Consider the following 21,994-nt stretch of genomic DNA (forward strand, 5'->3'; position numbering starts at 1 on the left):
GCGTGTCAGACTGCTAATTACAGCAGGTCATTTTGCCAGCAGTCTTGGTGCTTCTCAGCTGAAATGCTTGGTTCCCTTCTTCCTTGCAGTGAATTCTGAGCTGGACGCTGAGCCCCAGAACAGTGTGCAGCTGAATGGACACGGTGGACATATACCAAACTACGTGGCAAAGAGAGGTCGGAAACCCAAGTCGGAGGCCATGGCGAGGGTCGAAAGCACCGCGAAGGAAGAGCCTTTTGTAAAGCCAGAGAGCCTTGCAAAGCCGCCAGGCAAGAAGCGAGGACGGAAAAGTAAAAAGGAGCTGGAGGCCATGCGGGAGAGCGAGCTGTGGGACACGGCAGAGGAGGCCGAGGAGGAGAGGGACCAGTGCGCCAGTGATGAGGCCGGCACCTCTTCCTCTGTCGCCGCCGTTACAGACACTGCCGCAGACTCGGACCTGGCCCAGCCAATCAAGTCTCGCAGGGGCAGGAAACCCAAAGGACAGAAAAAGATGGAGGACCTCCCGCCTGAACCCTCTACTGTGAGTCCAAAGATGCAGACGAGAAGTAGCAGGAGACAGAGCGAGAGTCTCCACGAGCCTCCACCACAGCTCGACGGGCAATTTGAAGAGGAAGAGGAGGACAGGGGCTCCAAGTCTCCCATGAAGACTAGGAACCAGGGCCGCAGGACAGCTTTCTACAACGAGGACGACTCTGAAGAAGAGCAGAGGCAGCTGCTCTTTGAAGACGCCTCCCTGACTTTTGGGACGTCCAGTAAAGGGAGAGTTCGAAAACTGACTGAAAAGGCAAAAGCGAATCTGATAGGCTGGTAAAAAGAAGAAAAAACACAGCTTTTGCTTTGTGATATCCAGGTAAAGATAAAGCTACAGCACTTGAGGACACTGCAAATCTTGCTGCTAATTTTGTACGTTCATTTGTGAACCTACCTACGTTGGGACCAAAACTGGGTGCTTTTTGCCCACACTTTGATAGTGAACATATTCCTCTTTATGGTAATTATATTAACTATTATTGTTTAGCCTTTGAACACAATAATACTGAAAACCCAGATTTTATAACGTACACAAAGCTTTTTGGTAGTGGGATGATTGTGGATTTCTGTGGCCTGACTTCAGTTGCGAGACCATTAATTATAATGTAAATTGCACATGCAAAATCCTATATTTCTGCTGCCTGAATGAAATACACATGTGGGTCTTCTACAGGTAACACTATTAGCATGTCATAATCAAAAGGACCAAAAAAACAAAAACAATAAAGAGACCCATTCCAAGCTTGTTCCTAGAATTCTTAATGTAGAAGCTTAGATCCTCTTTTAACCTTGTTTGAAATGAATGAAAAGGTATTGCATTACTCCAGAGAGTTTAAAGGAATCATGTTGTGGGAATATGATTTATGTTTCTAAAAAGCAATTACCTGCGAACTCTGTTCAATATCACGCCAGTCAATGTGTTTCTTTGCCTGGATAACAGGCCTAAATGTGTTTTTTCATCATTTTAATGCCAATGTGGTCTAAATTCTGTACTTGATAAAGAGGATCTAGTGCTTCTGCATAAAGACAGACATTGCTTTACTCAGATCTTTGTCTACAAGAAGAAAGATGCAGGCTGCAAAACAATAATAGAACATTAGGTTTGGTTTTAGTTGACTGAATAAAAATGTCATTGTTTGCAGCCAATAGCTTTCTGACAGTCTTGGTAAGATTTAGACCTGCACATTTTTTTCATTGTACATATGTTGCATGCTTCCACACTTCCATGTAGATAGTTTGAAAGAGCACTGTCTTTCTGTCAAGAGGTCAGCTGATCAGCACAATCAATGAGATTGTAGGGAAAGTCATTTTTACCATGAAAAGAGTGGAGAAAGGCAAGACTCGGGCAGATGTCCCAATCAGCTTTACTCTGCTGTCTGTTAGAATTACAATAAAGAGAGCTGAAATGCAGGGGTTGAAAATGGGAAAGAATTTTAAATGATTTAAAATATTCCTGCTTCCATTGTCACCTTCAATGGGTTGGGTTTGAGAAGGAGGGCAGGGAGTGGTTAATTAACAAGTAGAGGTTAATTCTGCAGCAAAAAGCAGAAATAAGGAAGAAAACAAAATCCAGATTTTCAGCTGTGGAGCCTTCACACATTTGAAGAAGGCTCTAAAGCTGATATGTGTCATTTTCTTCTTTCTAGCCTTCAGCATGGAATTTACTTCTGCTTCACCAGAATGGGCTGCAAATTAAGTTTTTTTTTCACTTAAACCAAAAAAAACAATGACCCAACTATATTTACACTAGCCACTTCATAATCAAAAATTAATCGAAGGCTAAAAGATGTTACACCATTTTGTTAACTTCACAATCAGTCCTTGTGAGCAAACGAATAGTAAGAGCTCTTTTTCCGAGATGGAGATGGAATGCTGGATTATATCACACATTCATGGGGGCTGACTTGATGAGCACTTTCTCTGAAAACTGCACATCTTTGACGTTTTGGATTATCAATCATGTCTGCCTTTCCTCAGGCTCTTTTAGGACAACAACTGATTGGCCTCAAGGTTCATCATTCATTACGTTTTTTCCTCATCTACACAAACTCAATGGATAGACTCCAATAATGTGGAATTCATATTTTAAGTGTCTGTGCCAAATGTGCGACTGTTAAAATGTATTATGTTTAATAATACTAATCTTAAATTACAAGAAGAAAATACCTCACTTGCAGTACTAAGAAACAGAAATATGAAGAGAAGACCATGTTTCAAACTACATGGATTATAGTTTTCAGTAGTAGTTTTATTAGATGACTTTATTCTGATGTTGAGGAAGAGTATTCTCATACTGAAAGATTTTCACCTTGGTGGGAGAATATCGTTTTGGTCATTCAACGTTCTGAAAGAGTTGATTACAGTAAGTAGGGAAAAAATGGACTGTAGTCTAAAAACAAATTTCAGAACTACCTACAATCCGGTCATCAAAAATAGCAATAAGTCGTGCCTTTATACAGATTTAACATTTACTGTATCTAATTGGAATTACAACAATGATACTACATGTTTTCTTAATTACATTTTTGGGATTCAGAGTCGAGTGACATAGATTTCCTTTGGTCTTAGGAACAAAGATATTATCAAACCACATATGTATCTCGTGACTTTTTTCTCCAACAAAAATGTGAGTTTTACAAATGTGTGTGGGCTGCAATTATCCAATTACCCAATTCTGAAATCTGGTTCAAATAAATCACAGTACAGTTCATTACAAGAACCATCTAATGATGAGGATGAAAATTGTTTTTTTTTATTGTGCTACCAAACACTTGTTTAACTTATTTTTAGGATGCTTGGGTTTATGAAGCAGTGTTTGATATTTTGGTTTTTTTACTAAATTTACCTAGAATTAAGTGTTTATGTCTTTTCAGTATTATTTTTAAAAATACTGAGCATCAAAAGAAACTCATCAATTAAAACTGAAACAATTTTGAAAAGGTTATTGGGGAAAATGACATTTTGTATGGAAGCAGTTGCAGAGAAATTTCATCAAACAGATGTGATAACAGCAAATTCATTATGCTGATTTGTCATCAGGGTTGATCAATGCAATCTACTGTGAAAGTCGCAGGTTATCAGCATGTGTGGCCACTGTTGGAGACAACACAAGGTGTGCATATGTGACATGCTTTGCAACAGGTGGCAGATTCTGTGTTAGGTGGTTCTGTCTCATTTCTCTTGTTCACCCTGGACAAGCACGTGCCTGTTCGCTAGTCTTTTAGAAACCACATGTTGTCCCAGCACATACTCACATCCTCATCTCACAGGGCCGCCATTGTCACAGGAGCACCATGAGGACGTGGGTTGTCCTGTAGGAATGTTGTCACATTGAGATGAGCCAGGTTGCCTTCAGTTACTACAGGTGGAGTTCTGTAGCAACTACATACTTCTAAACAGACCATCACAAATGTTGAATGGTCCATTACATTGCATCTACTTTGAGTGGTCCAGCAATTTAAGTTAATGTGTCCTTCTTCACATCTGCACCACAGCAGTGGACATCCATCACAAACTCTTGATGATTTTTACTGATCACTTGGCTGCAATGCTGACAAGTCCAACTGATTTGATATAGTCTAGCTTTCACCATCTCAATGTTGGGTGTTGGTTCTGTTGATGAGCAAGACATGTGGGTTCCTTTCTGAATTTTTCTTGCTTTCTCACCAGGCTGGACTTTCAGCAAAGTCATCGCCAGAGCCCAGTCAGCTCTGTCACGAATGTGGCGATTTTAGTGCTTGAGCAGAAGTCAGTCACTTGCTCAAACAGCCATCTCGTTCAGCAGACTGCACTTGCAGACATCATGGTCAGTTATGAGTGAACTGTAAATTAACATTCAAGTCAGTATACAAAAAATCTGTATATTTTAATTTTTCAGAACATATGTAGTGATAATAGAGCAAAAGTTTCTTTTGATTTTCTTTATAGCCATAACTACCCATCGCTATCATTACAGCTACTAACAATTATGTCTTTGACAAAACCATAAAGGCTAAAGGCTTGCTTTAGAAAATATTTTTTAAAACATAAACAGTTTTTTTCTGACAATGATATGTAATTCTTTTGTTTTTAAAATGTTAGAGAACAGCAGTGACACTGACACTGCTACCTACTGTATAGAAACTGCCTTTGGAAAGTTATTTTTCATTAGTTATGTTACTTCTGACTTAAAAAATCAAGGCCAGCATTTGCACCTAAGCACCTTGTCATTTAACCATGTGCCGTTGTAGTGTGACGATTGTTTTACAGGTATGTTTGTACTTCCATGTGTGATAGTGTAAAAACGTGCAAAACACACCACACAACAAAAGTGTTGTGTCTACCTGTGCACAACAAAAACTACAGAAGAAAATACTATTGGGCCATCTTAAGGAAAATAATGTATTAATCTGAATTCTGGGAACTAATGTTTTCAGCAAAGATGATTTTATTGCTGTGCGTTGTGTTTCTTGATTGTGTCAATATAGTTTAACCTTTGGAAAAACAATAAATTGCTGGTTGAGTCTAATAGCAAAAGAAAGGTACACCAACCTCCCAATCTACAATTTTGTGGAAATTCAAATTGAGCTTTTTTGTAAAAACTGATTCTTGTCTGTTTTCACATGAGCTTCATTGTGTGCATCTGCAATCTTCCCTGCCTAAATATTTCAGTAACTTCAGTTGTCTCATGGCTGTGTGAGCTGGGAACTTTCTGGGATTTTGGCATTTTGGATACTTTCTGGGTTTTTGATTTATATTAAGCAGGCAGGTTTGAAACTCTCATCCACACCTGTTTTTTTTTTAATAACTTGAGGTAGGAAGTGTTGTGGAAACTAAGACACCTTTAGCCGGTGTGTTTCTGATGCCAGCACACTATCAGTAATGTTTAAGATGGGCTTGACACCATTATGAGGTGAAACATCCGCGATTGGACACTTTTCTGCACTTATGAAACTACTTAATTGTGACTGCTGATAGGCCAGTCAAGGTGTGGTGAGAAACTTTGGAACACTATATAGCAGAATACACCAAATCTAGAGGACGATTTGTCTTGTTCTGGGCTAGAATCTGTATATGGGGAAAGAATGGACACCTAAGATGTAAATAAGATGCCAAGATGAGAATGAAACCACACATAGAAAACGAAAGTGCTCATCTTGAACATTGCTGACACAATGAACTCTGTGCTACAGAAGGGGCTCATAGCTGTCCTTCAAGTGCAGCTGAGGACACCTAGTGCTCCTCAAGACCTAATGCAAGAATGAGCTCACAGCAAAATACAAGGTTGATTTTGATGTAGAGTGTGCAGGTGCTGCAATTGTAGTAGACAAAAAAGTGAGAACGCTTGAACTGACATCTTAAAAATGTATTCAGGAAGGATTTTCCCCTTAAACTTTGTTGAAGGGTTATGTAATCGGAACTGGTTTATTAGAATGCAATTAATTACAGTACAAAAAATGTGTTATGCATCGCTTTGCATGGGGTTAAACTGTATATTAACTACATTGAGACATTCAAGTAATGGCACAAGAGGAAAATCCTGTGTTGAAAAGTTAGATCCCTAGCAGCAGTGTAGCAGTATATTAGGCTTTTCAGTAACTATGATAAATCCAGTATGTGGAGATGGTGGAATCTGTATTCTCAGCCAGATAAGAGGCCTGCTGGAAGTGGCTTTTCCTGGAAACCACCTGTTTATCGATAACGTTCCCAGTACCCGCATAATCCCTTTCTTCCTTGAGCCGAGGCTTTCTTTGAACCTGCGGAATCGGTAGAAAACGTTTTCCAGCTTTGAAGCAGAGCCTCGACTGGGAATTCAAAACATTTTGTTGGACAACTTTAGACTTGCGAGCACTGGCATTTTGACTTCATTGACAGTGCTCCGCGTCCCGCCTTTACCGCTGAAACGTGACTTATGCATTGGAGCGCTGGTCACTTGATGACAAGCATGGCAATCGGCATGACATCATTTTTCTCATACAAATCCATCTCTGCACCAGGCCTTACGGTCTCCACCTTCACAGAAAATGAACCAGGAGATTATCCTCCTGCGCCATGTGATGGGACTTATTGTCTATGCAGAATGCAAGGAAGTGTCTCGAGACATTTTCCCACAAAACAGAAAATCTTTTAGGGCTCTTGGTAAATTCAGAGTGATTTCACGAAGCATGAGACTTATATGGGGGGGGGGGGGGGGGGTTTGCTTTTTGATCCAGTACTTAAAGTGAGAATGAACCGTCACTCTCCAGAATCATGGTGAAATCCGGAGTTCAAATGTATATTTGACCAGTGGATTTCAAGAAGTGACAGCTGGTTTTGGGGAAGTGGATTAAAGAGAAAACAGTCTCTTGAGAGCTGAGGGGGAGAAACAGCTGATTACCTGCAAAGGTAACCAATCAGACGTACTATATTCTGTACACATTTTTAGCCCCTGTGCTTAAGTACTCTTAAAGTAATGTGACTGGTTACATTGTGAAGCTGCCTTTGTTCTTGCTAAAGAACTCTGGACATAAAATCTCTGCAGTACATTCGAGAGCAACAGATGACCTATGCGTTTTTTTATCCTGTATCTGATAGATCCAGCTCATTTGCTAAAGATGAAAATAAACGAATCCGCCTCCCACAATGTTTGTTAACAGCGATATATCATTGATGTTTTTTTTTGCCAAAGACTAAGATTCAGAGCAGTTGACCTCAAGTACATCTGTGTGCCTGGAATTCAGTTGCCAGTGGTTTTCGTGCAGTACCTTCTAATATCAGAGTCTGTTGAGTATCCTGAGCGACTAAGGTGAATAGATTGCACTGACATAAAGTGTGTACATCCTGTAGAAACAAACTTAAGACTTTTTTTTCTTTTGAGACAAAAAAAATTCAACTGAATTGCTGGAATGGGGTTTGGATTTTATAAATGGTCATACATACAGTTGTGTTGTTGTATTCATATTTATATAGCAGATTTATTCAGTACTTGTGAAATCTTAAAGGTACAATGAAATGACCTGCAAATGTGTTTGTATGTGTATAGCCATATATGCACTTACAATGTCTGAAGTTCTTACAGCGTTTAAATCTTAGCAAAAGATGTATGTTAAATTATCTCCTGTATTTTGTTTTGTAAATTCTCACTGTTTTTAAGAATTATTTCCATTGTTGTCAAAAGTGGCCAAATCACTTTTATATGCAATCATGTTTCATTGAACATTGCATGTTCTTTATCTGCACTTTTCCTGGCACGTGTCTATTGCTGACACAGAACTATTCCCAGAAAAATTCTGTTTAATGATTGTGCCTTGTACACTTTTGTACTTTTTCCTTATGTCTACAAAATGTAGACAAGGTTATTCAAGGGATGATTAATTCTAAAGAGCCTTTAAAGAGTTCATTGCCACTGAAGGTTTGTTTCTTCAAAGCATTTCTCTAAGAAGGAGTGTGTGACTTTTTGCTTTACAGAATAGGCTGTCTCAGTGTAGAAGGGTATTTTTTTTATAAGATGGATGCAGCATGGACATTTTCTTTAACACTGTAATGTATACATGCTCAATTTAATACTGACTTCTTTTGAATGTCTTAAAAGTAACCATACATAATTTATTTTAAAAAAAATTCTTGATACAGGTTCTGTTTACCCAAATCCTTTTTTTTTCTTTCGTGGAACACTGGAAACCATTTTTATTAAAACACGGTACATCTTTTTAAATTAAGTGAAGTTATAGGAAAATATGAAATGTTCTGTAAAATAAGTGACAAACTTTATTATGCCTGTTACCTTTTATTAATTAATCCAATGTTTGACATATCTTGTCATTGTAAATTTAAATATAGATATATTGGTGTATTAAACTGGCCTGAAATAGTATTTTTATACTATCCTGTGCTTATACTTGTATGAGAAATTTTAATTTTTTTGATTTAAAGAAACAAGAGACGGACTGCTTGTTATCCCATTGCATTTAAGAGTTGTACTATACTGTGTATGTAACTTTTGTTTTGAAACACAGATTTGTGCTTGTGACCTGTAAAAATTGGAATGAAGGTTTGGGTGGAAAATCAGTGAAGCTACATCAACTTCAAGTTTCCAAATGTCATAATGTACTAGAGTGAAAAGCAAATATGAATACGACCAGTACAGCCAGGATATCACAAAAGATGAGGACCTGCTAAATGCTTGCAGCATGAAGTTGTCCCTGAACTTAATATAGTGTTCAGTGAACTCTTTCTTACTAGCTGTTCAGACGATTATTTGACCTACTGGTGGTAGTGGGGTGGGTGGGACTTTCTATGTTAGTTTGGATACTTTTATATAAAAGATAAAGGCAAAAAAACACAAAAACTTAGAATGTATGTGTAGGGAGTACTGCTGTTATATTAGTACATACTGATATTTTTAAAATAAACAGTTGTGTTTTCTTACTTGCCTCTTGTTACACTTTCTTGTGCTTAGTTTCATTGGCTGTGACTTAGGAAGTCTTGGTCCTAATTGTCAGTTTGAAATTCTGCATGAACATTTCTTGCTGTCTAGTTAGATTTTAAGGGGTCCCAAGACAATAATTCAAATCCAGACTTTGCAATTAAAAAGACGGAAATGCAAAGTTGACATTACATTGGTCACACTTGGTATAGTGCAATGCAAGGTTCGTTTGACCTTCAAGAACAAATGTGAAATATGTTTGTACTTTGTATGGCATTTATATTTAAAACAGGTGGGTGGAAAACTTTTTTTTTTAAACCAGGGAACAAGTAAAAGTTTATTCCATGCTGAAAAGAGAAGAAAAGAAACACAACGTTTCGGTTGTGGAGCCTTCTTCAGCTCCACTCCGCACCCGAAGAAGGCTCCACAGCCAAAAAGTTGTTTCTTTTCTTCTTTTTTCAGCATGGAATAAACCTTTACTTGTTCATTTGCAGCCTATGCATGCTGATGGCAGCTACCTACTTGAACATTTTTAAAGCTAGATAACCTTGACCTTTTCATTTGTCCATTCCATACATTCATCCATTTTCTAACCTCTTCTTCCAATTCAATGTGAAAGGGGAGCTAGAGCCTATCCCAACAAGCAACAGGCACAAGCCAGCGGGGTCCACCCTGGACAGCACACCAGCCCAGTGCAGGACAGACACCAGGGCCAATTTAGACTGTTAACCTACCAGTATGTCTTTAGACTGTCCTGCCATGCAAACAAGGAGATAGAATACAAACTCTACGCAGATAGCACCCCAGGAACTGAACCCAGGGCAATGCTAACCACTGCACCACCATGCCGTTCCAGTTTGTCCATTCCCAATATAAAAATTCAGCAATTCTTAACAGCCAAATGTATTGATGCAATATTATGGTATCAGTGATGTGTGCTGATCAGAGATCATGAATATGACAGATCGATGTCTGTTGGCATACAACTGATGTACCACTGTGTGCAGTACACCTCTCAGAGCAATAAAAATATTAGATATCAGCATTATACAACTTTACAATTCAATGCGAAAGGTATTTCAAATGGTAACTCGAGATGTTCACGCTGTAACCCAAACCTGGGCAACATTTTGTGGAAAAACAAGTGTTGCATGATTTTTAATGCAACTTTTTTTAGCATTTAACATTTTAAGTCCACCTTTGATTTCCAAGGTAGGTGTTAGACCTTTTATCATGTATTTTCGAGTGAGGAGCTCTATCAGTGTGTGAGCTAAGCAGACATTAATTCTACAGTGAGAAATTAAAGCAAAATGTTTTGGCCGTGGCATCATTTGAATCATCTGAGTTCTGAAGACGACTCCACACACCAGAGGAAGGTGGTGCTTGTCTTTTTAGCACGGTATCAATCTATTCTTATTTCTTTGTAATAGATGTTTGTGGCCTCTGCCTTCTGAATCTGGTCACAAAAAAATCAGTAATTAGAGAATGTGAAAAATGGACAAGATGGTTTTCTGCATTTTGTGTTGTCTTTGGCATTGACGTTGAGTTTATCTAGTGCAGTTTCCATCTTTTTTGTTTTAACACACTCAAATATAGATTTAGATCTAAATTGATACCTAGTATATCCCACAGAAAATCAGTTTCTAAAAAACTATTTAAAAAAAGGTTATTCATTAGCCATGCTTGTGATAATTAAAGCTGAAAATAAAAGACCTATAATGCTTTCATGGTATTCAATGTACTTTTCTAGGAACATTTCTGAACTTACTGAGATCTCAAATGCTTTATTGAGAGTGATCTTTATTAGTCAATTTTTTGCATCTCAATTTTTAAACCCATTATTGTCCGATATTACTGGTTGATATATATACATTTACACTAAGATAAAAGATTAAAAATGATTTTTAAGCAGACTCTGAGTTTGCTTTGATACTGTTAGAATTTCTCCTTTTTCACTAGATGACAATACAATTCAATAAACCTTAAAGCACATACAGTACAGTACTGCCCAGACATGAATTAAAATTTTTAAAAGAACATCCTGGTCATTTGAATATTAATTGCAAATTAAGTAGGGACTGATAACCTGTTCACCATACAGTCTGTGCAAAGGATCAGCCGCTGTGATAGTAATGATAGGGCCGTAAACAAATCAAATTAATCCACTTCTGGAGGCTAATCTGACAGTTGGCATCTCATTGGTCGTCTGCTTAATTCACCAGTATTTATCAAATATTGTTCTGCCCACACGTTCTGCGATTTTGAATTCTGAACATCAATGGCCATCTGAAAATAGCTGCGCCAAGTTAACCATGCAAGCTACGAGCCATGCAAGCAGATCGCAACTCTTTGGGGGGGGAATCTTCACTCTCAAGCTTTACAGGGAAAGTGAAGAAAATGCTGCCCCCCTGTGTCTGCACGGTGTAATTATGTAAGTTTTTATTTATTTTAGTCAATGAAAGCCATCATTCCTGACGTGGCGAAGTCAGAGAGGTGCTGTTTCTTTTCGTGTGCATTAGCTATTGGGCGCACTCAAATCTGATATTTCGTATTTTTAGTTGCGCAGGTGGCAGACCGAAACTCCGGTTTATGTAAATATAGTCAACAGCCTAATGTCGCTTGAAAGCTCCGAGCTCACATGACACAGCTGGAGTTAGCGAAGTGTCAACAAGCTGCTTGGAGAGGCTCAGTTAAACAGCACTTGTGGAAGTACCTAAGAGTCCTATTGGGTCCTGTGCTCAGGACGGTGGGATCTGAGGAGGTATGAAACTCTGATAAGATTAAATGCAGCATTTAAAACTAACTACGGTGTAGTTTTTAAAATATATATCACAAATTAGTTTCAGTTCCCGTGTCCTAAACTGGTATCTGAATACGTTACTAGTAACGACATTAGCGTAATAAAAGTTTTAATAGTACTCGAGCTTGCTTCGGAACTACTGAGCACCTGTTAAAGCGAGTTCATTTGATTTAATTATCCGTTTGTTTTATTGAGTTAAAACGCCTAGTGCCTGATATTTATAAAGCATTTGCAATGGCTTTTTCGCCAGTTATAAAGGAAAATTTACCGTGCTTTTATAGTAAATCTTCCCTCCGGGCTGCAGGTGAAACACGGACTTTGATGTGCCGAAGGAAGTACAATGCCCCAAATCACAGCCGCGGCGGCTATTCAGATCTGTTTGCTGCTGTCTGCTTTACCGGCTCAGTACTTAATTTCTCAGTGGACCGGGAATAGTGCTGCTCAGCGAAACCGAGCCACACAGCGGTAGGAGTTTTATAAATACTTGCTCGACAGGTTAAACACTTGATATGCTTTAAGAAAACCCTTGAAATCGTGGCCTAAACTAATCCAGGGTATCCGCATCTTGTCGGTATAGATTGTAAACAATTAAAGTTAAACCATAAAACTTTGGACAAATTGATATATTAAGCAAGTTATATCAATGCGCCGTAGCAATATTTTTCCCCTTGTGTGATACTATAATCTTGTTTTCTGAAAGTACGCGTTTTCGGATAAAATTGATCAACAGATTGTTTTGTGAAATAAGTAGGCTGCTATGCTCTCTTCATACAGTCTGCTCGGCACATGGAATAACTTCAGAAAGTCTTACTTAAACGTGGGTGAGTGGACGGACTGGTTGAACCGCTGGATTGCTAACCTCGTGTAAGTACCACAAGAAAAAGTGTTTGGTGGACATGCCCTGCACAGCAATAAAGGAAAATAACCAAAGCTGTTGTACCATTTTTCACAATGAGGATATTTGAAAACATAGCCTATAGTATTAGATGAAATTACACCTTTTTCCATTGAGATGTATATGTTTGTATTATCTCACTAATAATTTTTTGAAACTCCCAGTACTGCTTCATCCCTTTTCTTCCTGTGACCTATAGGCCCATCTCAGACTTGGGGCAGCAGGACCAAGATGGAGAATCTCCAGCGCTGGAAGTTCTGTTGTATAGTAACGACCAGGGCTATTTCGGAGGTAATGGTGTCTCTCCAGTGTACACAAGGCTACGAAGCTGTTTAGATTACTGCATACTAGCAGTCTGGGAGAGAGATGTTCTTTTGATGATTTTCCTGCAATTGCCAAGAATTATCAATCTGTAGAACTACAGGAATTAGATGTTAACCCTTTTTAATAGCCTTGATGATCCAGAAGCAGAGCTGTTCAAAAATCACATGCACGGCGCTTGCTGCAGCAAAGCCTGAAATCCATCAGCGTCAATTGAGGAAATTGAACCAAGATGTGAATAAATGAAACAGAAATATTTAGTGAGGACTGACTACAGTATACTTGGCCAGAGTGGTTGGAATATCTAAACAGATTTTTGACATGCTCTGCTTGATAACTGCAATATCACCGTATTATAAAATGCTGCTATCGGGGATGACATGAGAGCGAGATAGGTTGTGATCTTCATAATCACTATGGTATTGTAAGTTTGGCATATGGTATTGTAGCATTTTCGAGTTCACACAGGACAAAAGACAAGTGGAGATGAGATAGCAAAACAAGTAACTGCTTTTATTCTCCCATCAAAACCAAAACCAACACAGGATTTACACACACATAAGGGGACCAACGGAACACGTACACAGGTTTAGGGTGGTAACTCGTTAACAGAAGACTACACAATTACAAAGCTACACGGGACACTTAAACTAATATAACACTATTTACATAAGCAGGGTCAGCTGATGGTCATCGTGCTGACCCTCAGACTCCCCCCCCCGGCTACACCTCCCAGCCTGCTTCGCAGTACCCTGAGTGCCTAGGTGCGCTTCCTCCTCACCATCGGGCGAGGGCGCTACAGTATCTATATTCGTCTATGATGCCCATGATTACTCTTAGTGGGCAGGGAACAGGCTACTGAACCAGTGACCGCTGAAATTCCAATACACGGCTCTTCCCAGCACTCTGTCCAGCTCAACGTGTTTGTAGATCAGTGTTCATTGTGGGAGAAGGTAGGCCTATCCGGTGTAACATCCTCAGCTGGAGGTATTGTCAGGGTAACGGGGTTACTGTGGGAATCGGATCAATGCAGCAGACTCCAGAGGCGCCCTCTGCCCACTCGAGAAAACATCCTGTCACCTGGAAACCAAACTAAAATAAAGGATGACCCAGTCGTCTGTGCCACCGTCATGTACTCTGTAAATCTACACTAAGAAAAATTCTGCAACTAACAGGGTGTGGTTCAAATAACCAGATGAAGCTCATCCAGCAACTTAAATTTAATATGTTTTCTATTCATCGCAGTTCCACTTTATACAGGGCGATAATTATTATTGAAGGGTTGATCTTTTTTTTCTCCCCCCCCCCCCCGCAATCAAAGCCTCCACAGAGGTGCGTAGTCCCAGACCTGCAGGTGTCCTCTTCCGTGTGGGCGAGGTGGTAATGGACATGGACAACCACATGGTGGGTGTGATTGTGAGCTGGGATGAGCAGCTGAGGGCTCCTCCAGAGTGGGTTAAGAGGATGTACACGGGCACTGAGGTAGGTAGATATCTGCCAGCTTACCATTGTACACATTGTAGTTGTAGGGCTGAGACTGAGTTCCAAAGTTAGGGAAATATTCAGTCCAGGAAACGTACAGAGTCCATCAGATTTCATGCACAATTCATGGACAACTTGTGTAAATATGTAACTACTTAAGTAAAGGGTTTCTGACTTGTCCTCAGGGTCTGGAATCCTGCAGGTTTTCAGTGTTTCGGCTTTATACCTGAATAAGTATTAAAGGTATCTGGTTAAATTAGAATTGGACAATCATATTCATTTTATACAGTTTTAAGAATACAAGAAAGGTTACAGAGGTTAGATGGGTCAGGCTCCCCTCATACTTGATTGCTGGTAGCTGATTTATGCAAGGATCTCACCCAGTCATTTCTTGAAAGAACCCACAGTATTGGCTTCAACAACATGGCTATATAGGTTGTTTGAGACTCCAACATTACTTTTTTTTTTTAAATGTGGTGACTAAAATTGCACACAATATTCTAAACAAGGTTTTACTAGAGCCTGATACAATCCCCTTTATTTAAAATCTGTGCTTCTAACTGCATACCCATATACGGTTTGCCATTTTATTTCTCCTAGGCATTGCATAGAAGATAAGGATTGTCAATCTTAACACCTAAATCTCACTCCTAGGTAGCTTCTTTAAGATTAATGTTTCCCATTTTACAGTAGATTTATCATTTGTTTTTGTATGTAACATTGTGCACTTACTGTATGTACATTGTGCATTGCCAAATATTTTCCCCACTCTTGAATTCTTGGTATTTTTCAGTTTCAATTGCCAGCTTCTACGGTGTTTGCCATCATCTGCAAACCTGACAAATTTACTAACTCTGCCAGAGATCTAGATCTCGATCTCTTGTTTTAAATCAGGAATAGAAGTGATACTGCTTCAGATCCCTGTAGTAAACTGCTAATGATATCACCTGTTTCAGTATTCACCCTGGTTTCCTAATCCGTTTTTTAATCCAGATCCATGATTTCAAGCCTATAGCCTGTTTCTAATTTATGGGAAGCTTTATTAACATCCTTTGAAATTATGATCAAATATATTTAAATGTTTTGTGTTCATTAGTGCAGTTGCTTGGTCAAATAACTGTGACAAGCTGGTTATTGGCTTTAAAGCTACAGAACTTTATTCTGTTGTCTTTCTAGCTCCTAAAAGCTGAACAGATTCCACATTACAAAGTTCTCTTTAATGGACCAGGCCCATCATCGGTCTTTGTGGGCTACATTCCTCAGACATCACTAGAGCGTTCTATAGGCATAAAGGTAAAGTATATGGAGTCCATGTGCACTTAATACACTGTTGGGTTAAGGCATGATTAGGAGGTGTTAGGCACCTGTTTTGAATGGAGTTTACAATGAAAGTTTGGGAAGGGTAACTGCAGCCAAGTTCCTGACATATTATCAAATTAAAAAAAAATGTAAATACTAGACGTAAGCACCTTCTCTACTTCACATTTCTCTTTTGTCCCTCCTGCCCATCTCCACCTCTGCAGCTGCCCCTTGGTCACCACTCACTCTGCATGGGGGTCCTAGTCTCCTTGAGCCTGTGGCCAGGGGGTCAGACCTCAGGCAGGCAGGTTAAGCCAAATTTAATATGACTAAAACACTCGAAACATTTTTAGTACACTTGGCTTGTTTTAGTAATTCTTGGCTTTTGTTATTCCTAGTGAAATATTGGTTCTTTTAATTTGATTTCCTGTCACAGTTAGGAAAAAGTATGTAACTGGCAGTGAAGTACAGTACATGTCTCTTTAGTAATTCAGGGATCTTGACAGTGATAGCACTGTGTTGGTTTAAGTAAGTTTTCATGCCGGTTTTAAGACTCGGCTATAGTTCAGAAATGGAATGTAGTGATTTCCCTGAAACATTGATTAGATTATAATGAGCTAATTAAAATGCCTCATAATGGAAAGGATACATCAGATGTGAACTAGAGCCTTAATGAAGTAGTACTTTCTAATCCATCAGGGCTTAAGTGTTGTGGTGGGCATTTTCTGGGGTATAAATAATCTATTTAATCAAACAACATAGTATTGTTTTTTATTTTTGCTTTCTCACTTAAGTGTTGACACAATGAGTCTTTTGTAGTTGAACATTGTGTCCCATGTGATTTAATAACAGTCAGAACTGTATCTAGCAAAATCAAATTGCTTTTGGGCAGTTTGGACATTTTTTTGTTGTTGGAAAGGCAGAAGAATACTTAAAAAAGGCATTATAACCTAATTCATTTTTTTTTAAGAATCATCTATAGGGATTATATTATAATGTGTATGTACAATTTATGCACTGAAGGCTGAAGGTACTGAAGGCACACATACAAGTCGCAATACAAGGAAATGTGTCTTATATACAACCTACTGTACAGAAAGGACAGCCCTCCACTGCACAGAAGCCCAGAACCTTGTAAAAGCACGAGAAGGTTTGCTTGTTCACAACCAGTTTGTAAAAGACCCCAAAGGACTAAAAGCCTTCTGCTGGGGACTGAATTAACTTTTGTTACAAGAGTAAAACTGTATCATTTTTATAGCAGTGTGCAACTACTAACTACCTGCTTTCTACTTTAAATCATCAACTAATGCTTGTGGTACTCATTACAGTTCACTAAATGTTCTATTTGCCACTTCTGGACACTGCCAGCAGAGACCGACAGTTGCCTTAATTCCACTTTCATTTTGGAATGTTTCCCTGCAGCAGAGTTTCACAACTATGTCAGAGCTTAAATTTTCATCGCTGGGGTCAATAAAAATAAATGGCTTTGTTATTTAGTACTGCTGTCAAGGAATGTAAAATGCTATTTTTTTAAGAGTATTCATGGCATGCAAGTTGAGAGTGAGCCTGGAAATGTTAGACTTCACTTTCTTTTGCCTTGCCTCATTTTGACCTGTTTCTCTTTTTTTTTATTTTTTTGCTAGCCTGACATCCCTACACTGGATCATTATTTCAGTCACTTTGACGGGGAAAGGTTTATAATGAAACCTTGGCTCAGAGACGTCTTCCCTCATGACTGAAGAAATGGCAATAACGATCCTGATGTGTTTCTCTCTTGTGTGGCCCATGGGGGTCAAGAATGTTAAATGATAAATGTCTTTGAAACATATGAAAGACTGACTACTGCAGAGATATGTAATGGGAGTGTGGTGCATTGCTCTGCCATTATGACAATGGAAATCCTTATCCATATCCTTATGGTCTTTTTTGATGTTTTTTTTTTTACTTGGTTTGTATTAACTCATTTTGGTCATGCTTGTAGATTTGTACATTTTGCAATATTAAAAAATCATTAGTGTGTAAAGAAAACATCTATTTAGAACTTGAGTTCTGTCAGTATCTTTTATTGATGCCATACAAAGTGAAGAAGAGGTACTGTATACACATAGCTTTTGCTATTCTTTTTGAGTTATATTCAGTGTTTTTAGGGAAAGCTATGAAAAACCACTCCCAACACCACAGCCTGTTTTCCTGAACCTTTACCTCTGTTTGAGTTTTGTGCTAGGCATTTTGCCATATATTCAGTCAGAGATCTAGCAGGAACGTGATTAATAGCTGTTTCTATGAAGAATGTTATAAATCTTCAAAAACCTTTGTGATGAAACTGAGAGGGCTCATGTGGGGAAACAAACAGGCCACATGCACGTTCAACAACTGAATGTCCTTGTCCAAAATAAACTTATTTAATTTCATTGTATATAGACAAAAGATAAGAGGTAATGCAATTGCAGAATACTTTCACCTGCAAAAAATACAAATTTGAAGTCCTCTGGTACATTTCTAAGTTAAAAAAAGAGTTTTATATGGTTTTTTATGATTCCTGTGATTTTATCAATCAAAAGTCTGAAGAATAAAGCAATACAATAATTGGTCACGTTTTTTTCCTTCCCTTTTCTTTTGGCTTGATCTCAAACGAGATGAAAACGCTGGAGGTGACGAAGACGGTGGCGCTGCCGATTCTCTGCTGCCCGGCGTGCTGCTCCGGCTCAGCGGTCTCCTCCGTCTGCCCCTGCCACTCCTTAGTGTCCTCTTCCTTTATCAGCAGGGGCCTGCCCACAGCCTGCCCCACCACGCGGCACACCTCCCTGGCTTTGTGACGGGCGTTCCCCACTGCCACGAGGCACGCCTGGCGCCTTTCACGAAACAAGAAAAGGCAACCATGAAGTTGTCAAAAAACATTTGAATACCGTATGCCTCATATACGGGAAATTAAGGCAGATCAGTTTCCCCATATTGTTACCCACCTAGATTATCCACTTATGCTACAACGTTAATTAGAGGGTATTTCAGACCAACTCAGCCATCCCTGATTGGGTTTACTGTATGACCTCTAAGGAGAGGAGAATTAGCCAGCTACAGGTCAGTGGGTACAATTCTAAAAATTAAGGTGAATTTATGTCAATTGAACCTGGCATACCTGTTCAGAAGGAAAGAGGGTGACCTACACTTTGTCAAAGGCATCAACAATGGTGAGGTTCATACTGCACATCCTAAAGCTGATCTCACCTGAGTTTGAAAGAGTGTCTTTCAAAATGAATGTTGCCCTGAGAAATACCACAATATGAGAAGTTCCAGAAAACCTACTGTAGAATTCCCTTGTTTTCTCATGATTCAGCACTCAATACATTTAAAAACGCTCCAGAAATGAGTTCAGATGCTGAGCACCTGCCTTTTAGGTGATGGCCATGAAACAGCATACTTCAATTTAGGAAAACAACAATTCTGTCCAACATTATTAGTTTGTTTTTTACCTCAGTTTTTCAAGGCTCTCGGTTGTGTGGTAGAAGACCGGCGTGCAAACAGTTACAGAGCTGTCAAGCTTTTCCACCAGCAAATTGCTAATATTTTGCATCTTCACAAAATCAGAAAATATAACACAGACCTGCGAATGGAAAAAATGCTTTAGTTACATTTAATGTAAGAGGAAATCAAACACTTTCAAACAGTTCAATGTTCACTCCTCTCAAGTAGGATGGATACGTCCAGGATACAGCTTTCACTCTTGACAGACTGCACGGGCTGTTATAACCTGGACTATGCTTTTCCAGAATTGGATTTTACTTTTCACAGTAATGTGCAAAAAGACGTTTCATAAAAGCACAATCCAAATTCTGTAATATAATGATTTGATTTTAAACTGATCTGAGGTGAGTTCTGTATCTACTACAGTACCTGTTGCATTTGAGTACTGCACTTACACCTGATGATTAGGTGACCCTCTTAATTTTTATAGCAATTTAAAAAACATTATAACATGACTATTACAAATGGCTTTGATTTGGAACCCCATCGAAAGGTGCTATACAAAATAAAAACTAAAATAATTTTCCAACATTAAAAAAGCATGAAAACAAACCACCAAAAATACACATCAGCTGTTTTCAAGTGAAAGTAGCGTCAAAATCTAGAATTACCATGTTGAATTATATATTTCAAATAGATTCATTTTTAGAAATCTGTCACTTCGGAAGCATGTTAAATATACTGCTTCAGTTTGGCAAGCTCAGATCTTTTCTATCAGACATTTTAATTATCTTTAGATGAATGTAATAAAAGCTTTAAATTATTTCTGTCTTGGGCTTAAAACTGATACAAGTAAAGGATTAAATAAGATTTCAATACTGAGAACAAAGGACAGCAACCTTGGTGACATATACCAGTCCCACCACACTACAGAGCAAATGTAAATGGACTTTCTTTTCCCTGACATTACTATTTAATTAACTATTTAATACTGAGGCTAGAACCAGAGTTCCACTAATGAAATCCAGAAGCACAGTTAAGTACTCATTGTGAAAACTTTGTTATGGATGGGTACATTCTTACTCATTTTCAATAAATGCTTATCCAGTTCAGGGCCATGGTGGCCTGGAGCCTATCCCAGGAAGCACACTGGAATAGTGCATGCAGGATACACCCTGGACAGGACACCAGTCCATGGCAGGGCAGGCAGAGAAACACACACACACCCACATCAAGGCAAATTGTTTACAGAAGCCAATGAACGTATCAGTAGGCCTTTGGACTGTAGGAGTACACCAGAGGAGGAAACCCATGCAAACTTGGGGTGAACATACAAACTCCACACAGACAGCACCCCAGGTCCTGAATTGAAGTAACCACTATGCCACCATACCACCCTGGGTACATTCTCATTTTCCCCAAATTATTTAGAGCTGTAATGTGTAATGTGATGGTTGCCGAAGTCCTCTTCTATTTTTTAAAAAAAAGAGATATCATCGTTCCTAATAAAATGTCTATACATTTTCCAGTAAAATAACCCCCTCACCATAGCTGACATACAATGTACTTAAAGCAAGGTTTTAAAAAAAAAATTACTTCAACTTCCATATGGTAAGCATTTTCGACTCTTCTTATATCTTTGGTCACAGTGACATTCTCTTCCTGCAAAATAAAAGTATCAATTAGGGATACGATAATATCCATGTTAAAAGATTCAACCTCTAGCTACTTTTGGAAGAATCGTTATTTTCAAGACGAAACCAGGAGTGACAACAACAACAAAACATATCAAGTGGATAAGAAAAACCTTCATCCAAAGGGAGCTGGATATGATTAAGAAATATTTTAAGTATTTTTTGTAGTTTAAGTATAATATTTTTCGCATCACAAGGCTTTTAGAATTAAGACACCTATTAGATATGATGCAGGCAAAGACTGGCAAACTCGGCCATGAAAAAGAATATTTTAACTGTATCCGAAGAACTCATCGGACTTTCAATACATATTGAATTAACAAGTAGGTATGATTCCGCAGCCGATTTGCTCATAGTACTGTAACTGAAAGTATATTTACAGGTGTCAGGCAGCCACTGTTGACTTTGACAACACTACAGGACTGCTTCATCAATCAAGCTTAAAATGCTGCACGCAAGACGCCAGAACAAAAAAATAACACTTTGCAACCTTCACTCCGTGCTGTCTGGTTACTTGCAGGATGTAGTCCAGTCGCCGGGAGACGCTGTTTTTGACTTCTGTGACGGACTCCTTCCTGCTGCTAACCCACAGGTTTAGTCGAGCACGGTCCGGAGGGGCGGAAAGCTCGGCGCTGCCCGTCACCTGAACCTCCCGCCCGGGAATCGGCTGCCGCGGCGTGGGTCGCCTGTCGCCTCGGCCCGATTCGTTTTCATCTCGGTAAATGAAATCGCTGGCCGGCGCGAGGGCTGCAAACACCCGAGACACGCTACCTGCCATTGCTCCAAACGAAGTACGCATCGCTATAGCAACTGCATTGACCTATCACCCCCGTTGGGTCACGGGATTTGTCGTTGTAATTGCTTGCTTTTAGACGTCAAATTGTTGCCTGTCCAAACAAAAAAGACTACAGTTCCCAGAATTCAGAGCGAGGGAAGTTTCTTTCTTTTTTATATTTTCAGAGCGAGGGAAGTAGCGAATGAACTTTTAAAATCTGCTTCAGTATATAACAGTTTATAATTTCACTTTACTGCACACATTTGAAACGTATGTAAAACAAGAATCTCTACCACAAATATACGAACCATTTACGTCCCAGTATTTCGTCGTTAGTTCATCGTTAATCTGT

General features: G+C 39.0%; 3 protein-coding genes across 5 annotated transcripts in view; 2 read left to right on the forward strand and 1 right to left on the reverse strand.

Annotated features, from left to right (window-relative positions):
- The window catches only part of phip (PHIP subunit of CUL4-Ring ligase complex), a 76,396-nt gene extending 67,483 nt beyond the window's left edge, over positions 1 to 8,913 (forward strand). For both annotated transcript variants that reach the window (XM_088929536.1, XM_088929532.1), the window contains one exon: positions 90 to 8,913. In XM_088929536.1, the coding sequence (XP_088785662.1) occupies positions 90 to 811 (722 nt within the window). In that variant the 3' untranslated portion in view covers positions 812 to 8,913. The remainder of the gene's footprint in view (positions 1 to 89) is intronic.
- Positions 8,914 to 11,568: 2,655 nt separating this feature from the next.
- LOC148839557 (uncharacterized) lies at positions 11,569 to 17,739 on the forward strand. Of its 2 annotated transcripts, XM_088909457.1 has the most exons (7): positions 11,569 to 11,675; positions 12,019 to 12,179; positions 12,489 to 12,578; positions 12,809 to 12,900; positions 14,252 to 14,412; positions 15,589 to 15,705; positions 17,355 to 17,739. In XM_088909457.1, exons 2-7 carry the CDS (start codon positions 12,055 to 12,057, stop codon positions 17,448 to 17,450), a joined length of 681 nt encoding a protein of 226 aa, XP_088765583.1. In that variant the 5' UTR covers positions 11,569 to 11,675; positions 12,019 to 12,054; the 3' UTR covers positions 17,451 to 17,739. The 2 variants fall into 2 exon arrangements, with proteins under 2 accessions (XP_088765583.1, XP_088765584.1); XM_088909458.1 differs by lacking the exon at positions 12,489 to 12,578.
- A 19-nt stretch (positions 17,740 to 17,758) lies between these two features.
- Positions 17,759 to 21,666, reverse strand: irak1bp1 (interleukin-1 receptor-associated kinase 1 binding protein 1). Its single transcript, XM_088909456.1, has 4 exons — positions 21,358 to 21,666; positions 20,770 to 20,835; positions 19,182 to 19,312; positions 17,759 to 18,563 (listed from the first exon to the last, which is right to left on the reverse strand). Exons 1-4 carry the CDS (start codon positions 21,664 to 21,666, stop codon positions 18,302 to 18,304), a joined length of 768 nt encoding a protein of 255 aa, XP_088765582.1. The 3' UTR covers positions 17,759 to 18,301.
- Positions 21,667 to 21,994: the final 328 nt, after the last annotated feature.

This window comes from Atractosteus spatula, chromosome 2 (assembly GCF_055471065.1).
Source record: "Atractosteus spatula isolate fAtrSpa1 chromosome 2, fAtrSpa1.hap1, whole genome shotgun sequence".
NCBI lineage: Eukaryota > Metazoa > Chordata > Actinopteri > Semionotiformes > Lepisosteidae > Atractosteus > Atractosteus spatula.